Here is an 8,348-nt window from a genome sequence, read left to right on the forward strand (position 1 = left end):
GATCTCTGCGGGGATGGGGTTAGGAGGCACCCCGCAGAGCCCCCCCCATTCCTGCCGTGCGCACTCACCTGGCGGCTTGTTGTAGAAGACGGGCTGCGGGGCTTTGGCCGACGGCTCCTCAGGTGGCGGGGCCTCCTCCTCCTGGGACTGGCTGAAGTAGCCCTCGCTGGCCTGCGGAATGTGGGGTGCCGCCATTTGCAGGCCCCGTGCCCTCACCCCACCCCGCTGTGCTGTGACCCCACGGCCCTCACCTGCTCACCGCGCCCCGCCGTGCCGTCCTTGGGGCCCATCTCCCCGTTGGTGATGGGGGGCACCTCGTGGCCTTCCTGGTAGCCCTCCTGGTAGCCCAGCCCCGTGGGATGGGGCCCACCCACCGTGGCCTCCTCCTCCTCCTCTTCTTCCTCCACCTCCTCGTGCTGCTCCGCATCACAGAACGTGGCGGGGGGCTCGGGCAGCTCGTCCAGGCCCAGCAGTGTGCCTTCCTCGGGGGGGACCGGTGGTCCCGCAGGGGTGTCGGGCAGGGGCCAGGTGCTGGAGGCGGCAGGGGCCGCACCATCGCTCTGCCACAGCTCGATGAGGGACTCGGCCGCGCCGGGTGTCTCCACAGGCTGGGGATCAGGCACGGTGGGCACTGGGGACGGCTCGGAGGGCTCCAGGGCCACCAGGTCCCCCAGCACGTCAGCCCCCGCTGTCCACGCCGGCCTGGGGTCAGGGTCGGGCTCGTCCCCCGGCGGCTCTGCGGCTTTGTCCTCAGGCCCAGGGAAGGGCCAGTGCTGCTCGGTCACTGCCGGCTCTGCCACCTGGGTGCTGGGGCTGGGGGAGTCTGCAAGGGGGGGGACAGCGGTCAGAGCCCACCCTGAGGATGGTTGAGGATGGCTGAGGACGGAGGGCAGACGGGGGGAGTTTTGGGCTGGGAGATGGTGAAGGGTGGGTGGGATGGGTGGGCAGCGATGGTGTTCTCTGAAGAGGCAGTAGGACATGGTTGGGGTGAGAGGAGCGCTGGGGAGGCAGAGGAGGGCTAGGAGCTGGGAGGCAAAGGGAAGGAAAGGGATGGGAGTGCCCTGGGAAGTGCAGAATGAAAGTGGGGATGGAACGGGGGGACACAAAGGAAACAAACATTGCAACAGAAGGTGCGGCAGGGCAGGTGTGTTCCCTAGGATGCAGTGGGGATGTAGGGAAGGATGCACTGGGGAATGAGACACATCCAGCAGAGAAGCACTGGGAATGTGGCAGCCATGGTGGGGATGCACTGGTGTGACACAGCACTGACAATGGGGAATGCACCATGGGCTGCACCAAAAACAGCAGGGGAGCAACCAGGAATGCAGCAGATATATGAGGGGAATGCATCAGTGGTGGTGGGGATGTAGCAGCAGGGAGCAGCAGATGCAGCGCAGATGCAGCAGACGGCGGGAATGCAACAGAGACGCATGAGATGCACCGGGCAATACGGCGAGGATGCACTGAGAGGTGCAAAGGGGACCCTGGGATGCAGCAGCAAGGGATGCAGGTTTATGAGGGAGGATGCAGCAGGCAGCGTCAGCCCCTCGCCCACCTTTGGGCGTTGCCGGCGTCTCTTCAGCCGGGGCGCGGGCACGCTGCTCGCCCAGCGGCGTGGAGGCCGGGCTGGACTCGCAGGGGCTGCAGCCTGCTGCCGAAACCTTTCGGTAGTCAGACTGGCTGCCTGCAGACAATGGAGACATGGCTTGGGGGGAAATGCTTGCATTGGGGGGTGAACACCTGAATGGGGAGGGAGCGGTGCCCCAGCAGTGCCCCACAACAGTCTGGCCAAAAGCTGTGAGACAGACGCACATTGCCACGTACCCACCCCCTACTTGAGTCCCTTCCTTGAGCAGGAGGGAGGCCTGGTGCAGCAACCCCTGTGCCCCTCTGGGCATCCCCACAAGCTGCAATCCCCTGCCGTGGCACGCGCTGCCCATACGCTGCCCCACTGAGCCCTGGCACAGCCTCCGCTCTCTGCAGGCATCACACGGTGCCCCCTTTCTCTGGCTGAAGGGGCACAGCATCATGTGCCCCCTTCTGTCCCATAGGCACAGCTCCACATGGTCCTGGACACAGCCTCATCCATCCTTCACTGCCCCATAGGCACAGCATCACATTCCTGGGCATGGCTCTGCCTGTCCCCATTTGACTCCTGGTGCACTGCAGGGCACAGGAGGTGCCCCTTGGCTCCCTGTGCTTGGCTGTTGATCCCACAGCTCTGTCCTTGCACCCCCGTCCCGCAAGCAGCAGCACTGGGGAGGGGTGCAGAGCGAAGGGGCTGCGTGCCCGGGGGCTCCCAGCTACCTACATGGGAAGAAAGAGGAGAGATTTGGGGTGCGGTGGCAGGTGATATAGGGGAAGGGGGTCCGCGGGGGGGGAGGAGGAGGAGGAGGAAGAAGAAGGTGGCCCACTGTCAGCTGTCTTTATGAAAGGACAGTGCAGACGACCTGCTGAGAGAAAGACAGACAGACGGACGGAGAGAGAGAGAGCAAAGAGATGGGTCAGTCCCTGCTCAGAGTGGCCATGGTGGGGCCGGGACACCGAGGCACCGGGATGGGGGAGGACGGCAGGGAAGCAGCACTGACAGCACTGACAGCAGGATGGCAGAACAGCAGGACGGCAGGACAGAAGGACGGCGGGACTGGAGGCAGCACAAGGCCGGGTGAGCAAAGGGGCCAAGACACAGCCTCGGGGCCATCTGTCTGCTCAGGCACAGCACAACCCTACAGCAGGAACCCACAACACAACCCACAGCAAAACACACAGTGCTGCCCCAAGGCACAGCCCCATAGTGTTGCTCCAAGGCAAGACTCCACAGCACAGCCCCACAGCAGGAACACTCAGTGCAGCTCCACCCCAGCACAGCCCCCAGCACAGCCCCCAGCGTGATCCACAGCACAGCCCCACAACATGTCCCCATGGCAGAGGCACACACCAGAACAGCCAGGCCCCAGAGCTGCAAGCAGAGCCCCAGGGCTGCACCTGCACTGTGGGGCAGCCCAGCACCTCCCACCAGCCACCCCACCCTATAGCCAGGACTCTATAGAGGGTCCTGCTGCCAGGGCCAGCAGGTACCACCAGACCCAGAATGGGCATCCTGCCCACTGTGTACAATCACCCTGGCACCGGGGACCCTTGGGCACGTACACTGTGGAGTACACAATGTGTGCCATATGCATCCAGCCAGGGGCACACCAGGTGCCCCACATCAGCCCCACTGCAGTCACACAGCCCCAGCCCCACCTCTGCCCTTTTCAGCCGTCAAAGCTTCCTTCCCAAGCCAGCACCCGGTCCCCAGGACGCCACCACAGCTGGACCATGCTGCCAGGAGGTGCAGAGGGCACCCAGCCATGAGCAGTTTGAGCTCCCCCACTGCAGGACCCTTTCTTTGCAGCTACAGCCCCATCCCAGTGGCAGCAGGTGCAGGCCCACCCAAGGAGTTAAGGCAGTGGTGGTGCCAAGCAGAATGACCGTAGTCCTCCCAGTACCCAGAACCACAGCAAAAGTGGCAGCAGAGGACACCCACACCTCTGTGGATGAGCTGCAAGTGCCTCAGTGGCACTGAACTCATGTGCATTGTGCCCCTCAGCCCCTCACCTGTCCTATGGCTGCCTGGCGAGATGGCGTCGCTGCTGCCCGATGCCACCCGCTCCTGCTGCTTGAAGAACTCCCGGGGGTTGTCGGGTCGCTGGGCAATGATGGCAGCGGCCTCCTGCAGGGGGGAGTAAGGCTGGGTCCCCCTGCCCAGACAGTAGGGGGCTGCCCCACACCAGGTCCCAAACAGCTCTGACTTCTGAGCTCACCTCCACCTCTGACTCTGATTTCCGGAGCTGCTGCCTGTCGTCCTCCTCTTGCTGCTCCCCCTGCAAATATACAACACCATCACCCAGGCACCACCACCCCTGACACCACCACCCGGTTCCCAGCTCCACATGGCACTTACAAAGATGGACTGCTCCTTCAGACGCTGCCGGGCCTCTTCTGCCTCCATGCTCTGCTGCTTCCTCCTGCAACGGGGCCGGGAGGAGAGCTGAGCGTGGCTCCCCGCAACCCCCAGCACCCCTGACACCCCCACCCCCGGCTCGCCCCATGCCTGTGCTCCTCGATCTGCTCCTCGCGCTCCCGGTAGCGCCTCTCGCGCTCCTCCTGCTCCAGCCGCTCCTGCTCCATGCGCTCCTGCTCGAACCGCAGCCGCGCGTCCAGCGCCTTTTTCCTCTCCTCCTCCTTGCGCAACTCCTCCTCTTTCTGCGGGGATGGGACGTGGGGTCATCAGCCTATTCCGGGGACACCCTGTGCCCTCTGCCCATCCCTCGCTGTCCCACCTTGGCTTGTTCCCAGAACTGCTCCCGGTTGAGCCGTTTCATCTCCACGGTGGCGTCGGTTTTCTGGTAGGTCGTGCCCTGAGATGGAGCAGAGTCAGAAGGTGGCAGGGACAGAGCTGGGATCAACATGGGGGACACCCTGGCCCTAGGACATGGCCATGGGGACATTACCACGGGCTCGGCATTCTCATCCTCGCGCAGCCGCAGGCGGTGCAGCACGGGGCTGGAGACACGCGCCAGCCCGTTGGAGAGCCGCTGCCCGATGGCCCCCGGGTCAATGTCTTCCACACTGCTGGCATTGACGATAACATCTACACCCTGGGGGGGACGGGGGCAAAACCCATCAGAGACCCCCCCCAGCAGGTCCAGTCCCCATTCCTGGCATTACCCACCTGGAAGAACTCTGCGATCTTGGCCACGTGGCTGGCACAGGCACACTTGCGGGCGTCAGGCACATCCTCGCCCACCTACATCAGCCAGGGGGATGCTGAGCCAGGGGGTGTGTGCCCCCACCACCTCGCTGACAACCTGCACCCCCGTGGCCACTCTTTTGTGCCTCTCTGCAATGGCCCCGGCACAGGACCACGGGTTCAGCAGGAGGTGTCCCCACGCTGCCCAACTCACCCAATTGACGAGGACATATTTGGGGAGCACGGCCTGGGGCTCCTTGACGCTGCAGAAGCCGTACATCACCTTCTGGATCTCAAAGTGCCCAGAGAGCTCCAGCAGACCTCCTCCTGGCACAGTGCACAGCACTCTCAGCACACGACAGCCCTGCACCAGAAGCCCTGGCCGAGATGGGGGTTGGGTGACAAGAGCTTACCTCCTGATGCTGCCAGCTTCAGGTCATCGGAGCCATCCTCGTATGTGTAGAGGGCCCTGGGGGGGTGCAGGGGGTGAGAATGGTTCTTCAGAACACGAGGCAGCCACCCCACCTCCCCTGCTGACACTGATACCAGGGCAGGGTCTGGGGACTAGTGGCAGTGCCAAAGGTCCCTTAATCCGCCATCACACAAAGGAGCCAGCACAGACTCCATAGCACAGGGCACTTCTCCTGCACACAGAATGTGGGGCAGGGCACTCCTCTCCACCCCACAGTTCACAGCTATGGAGTAAGGGATAGGGACAGAGGGGTAACTTGGGCACAAGGACCAGCTGGGTGCTGCCGCACTCACCCCGCATGACGCAGTGCTCCCAGCTGCCCACACACCCATCCCTGTCCCGCAATCCCATGGGGTCAGCTGGCTATGGGGACAGCCCAGCACCTGCATGGGGCTGCTCACGTTCCTGGCTGCGTGAGCCATCGGCCCGCCAGGCACCAGGCCGGGGGAGGACGCCAGAGCTCCAGCAGCAGCAAATCAATGTGCCGCCGGGGTGTGCTGGGGCCGTCATGGAGACTGTTCCTTGGAAACCATTCCCCGCAGCTGGGAAAACCCCCTCGCACCCCCGCTGTGCCCCAATGAGCCCACCTGGGGCTCCACAAGACCCCGTGCACGTCCCCAGGTGTGAGTAGGCGGCAACGTGGGGGGAGAACGCTGTGCCCTGAATTGGTCCAGGGCGGGTGGGCGAGGGGATGGCTGTTGCTAGGCAACCAGCATCCTCCGTCACTATGGCAACCCCCCATCCCAGCTGGGATGCAGCTCGCCCCGATGACGAGGTGATTAGTGGAGGGGAGCGGGGGAGGCAGGCAGGCAGGCAGCGGTGACCTGGCGGGCACCCAAACCCACCACCGTCACGCGCTGTGCCCGGGGGGCCGGAGCCAACCGTGCTGGACTCCCCCCCATCCTTCCCCCCCAACCTAACTACCTTTCGTCCGACGTGGGCGGGCGAGCTCTGCCAATCAGCAGCAGCGGAGAGCCAAAATCCCTGCGGTGCTGGGGAAGGAGGAGGCCACTGGAGTTGGTGGCTTCCAGGAAGGGGATGGGAGATGGGGATGAGAGATGGGAAGTGGGGATAGGAAGTGGAAGTGGTGAGGGAAAGCAAAGATGGGAGCAGGAATGGGAAACGGGTGCCCCCCCATGGGCAGAGCCCCAAACCGGAGGCACACAGCTCCATCCTGGGCCTCGGCTGCCTCCTTCCAGCTGAGAAATAATGGAAATTTAGGGCCTTGCCTAACAAAGAGGGGGAAACGAGGCTCCCTCCGCCCTGCAGCACCCGTAGCCCCTGATCTCCCCCCAGCCCTGCTCTTGCAGTGAGCCACAGATAATTGCACCAACAAGATTGACTTTAATCCGCACATCCAAATCCAGCTAATCGGCCGCCTGAGCCAGCGCGGCTCCCAGGCTGGAGGCAGCAGGGCGGCTTCACAGCGCCGGAAAAGGTGGCAGCTCCAGCCCTGGCTCTGCTCTGTTCCCCCAGGGACAGGGCTGCAATGTGGGGGCTGCAGGCAGGACCGGGGGTTCATAAGGCAGAGGGAGCAGGATGCAAAACTAGGGCACAGCCAAGGCAGAGCAGCCAGGGCACCCACTGCCTGCTGCCCACCCAAAGCTTCTCCCACGCAGGGCAGCACCCCAAACACAACGCTGCTGCTGGCACCCAGAGGTGCTCCTGTGGCTCAACACTGTGGGCACTGCCCTCAGAACAGCCCCTGTTCCTGCATCAGGAGGAATAATTCCAGTGTCCCCAGCTCCGCACAGAGCCCAGAGCATCACCATGAGCAGGGACCAACAGCACCACGACCCCACGGACCACCTCCTTCCATGCTTCCATCCTCCCATGCAGCTTCCCCAGCACCTGAGCTGTGAGATCACCCATGGGTGATGTAGGGACAGACAGGGAGCAGGGATGCTTGTGACTGGAATCTCCCCATCACTGCCAAGAGACCACTGCCCTTCTGCAGCCCCTATTGCTCTGTGCCAGGCCACAGCAGTTCTCCTGCAGCTGCCTGCCCCCCACGTGGGGTCAGAAATGGGGGGGTGCCCTGTTCTGCCTGCCCCAACCCGGGCACATGTGTTTCCAATGTGGCTGCGAGCTCCAGGGAGTCAGCGTGCTCAGAAAGCAGCACCAAATTCCTTTCCTATCGAGTAATGGGCCCCAGCAGCCTCCGCGAGGCTGGGGAGGGGGAGGGGAGCCTCGGACCCTCCAGGACTGGGCTGGGGCGGGGGAAATCCCAGACTAAACATCCCGTGGCCACGGGGATCCCGGCATCCCCCGAGCGAGCCTAGAACTGCACTCCAGCACATTGTCCTCACAGCCCCAGCTCACCCTGCCCAGTGCCAACATTTGGGGTCAGTCCCACCAGCCACGATGGGCATACGGTCCCCTAGCACCACTCCCCATCCCGCACTAGGCACTAGAGTGGGCACTAGGCCCTGCAGTGGGGATGCTGCTGCTGCTGGCACCGAGCACGACTGGTGATGGTGGACTGGAGGAGATGGGGAGCATGGGGCTCAGCCACAACAAAGGAGCTGTGGGGTTCAGTGCTGGAAGAGGGGTGGCCCGCTCCCAGCGCTCGCCTTCCCGGGAACCGATTCTGCTGCTCTCAGCAGCTTCGGCAGGGAGCTTTGCAGCGGATGCTGGGAAGCCAGATGTACCCTGGGCTGACAGCTGCCTCCTGGCCACCGACATGCACCGCACTCACCCACTGTGCCGCAAGCAGGGCTGCGGGGACCTGGAAAGTGGGACTGGTGGGGAGGAGGCAATGCTCAGGCCCACACCAGTGGACACCTAACAGGAGAGCGCACACAGCCTGGCAGGAGCTCAGCATGCATGGCACGCACCAGTACCAGCTTTTGGGGTGCCCACAGCACCCCCATGCGAGCACCCAGGGGACAAGGACAGGGGGTCCTGGAAGGCAGCTGGGCGCTGGAAGGGTGGCAGCAGTGGGGCTGTGATGGGATTTGCTCCTACAGCAAAGCTGCATTGTAGACTGGAACCACCGGGCCCCCAGCACAGGGTGCCAGAGGGATCGGGCTGCAGGTGGAACACCCCAGGATGCCCCCATCCCCTACCCCTGCCCACCGCATCCCAGTCCCAGGGCACCCCGCACGGCCCTCCCGGGGACCAGGCACCCAGAGCTCCCCC

At 64.0% G+C, this 8,348-nt stretch overlaps 1 protein-coding gene across 1 annotated transcript; it reads right to left on the reverse strand.

Moving 5' to 3' along the window:
- DBN1 (drebrin 1) lies at positions 1–5,964 on the reverse strand (the record flags this gene model as incomplete). Its single annotated transcript, XM_031555655.1, is given in 15 exon segments — positions 1–171; positions 252–823; positions 1,556–1,684; positions 2,312–2,378; positions 2,380–2,450; positions 3,601–3,715; positions 3,807–3,866; positions 3,947–4,010; positions 4,097–4,248; positions 4,326–4,403; positions 4,497–4,643; positions 4,718–4,792; positions 4,950–5,062; positions 5,149–5,204; positions 5,795–5,964. Coding segments are annotated over 15 exon segments (2,025 nt in total), but the record flags the coding sequence as incomplete, so codon positions are not given.
- Positions 5,965–8,348: the final 2,384 nt, after the last annotated feature.

Source organism: Meleagris gallopavo, chromosome 15 (genome assembly GCF_000146605.3).
Source record: "Meleagris gallopavo isolate NT-WF06-2002-E0010 breed Aviagen turkey brand Nicholas breeding stock chromosome 15, Turkey_5.1, whole genome shotgun sequence".
In the NCBI taxonomy this organism is placed as follows: Eukaryota; Metazoa; Chordata; class Aves; order Galliformes; family Phasianidae; genus Meleagris; species Meleagris gallopavo.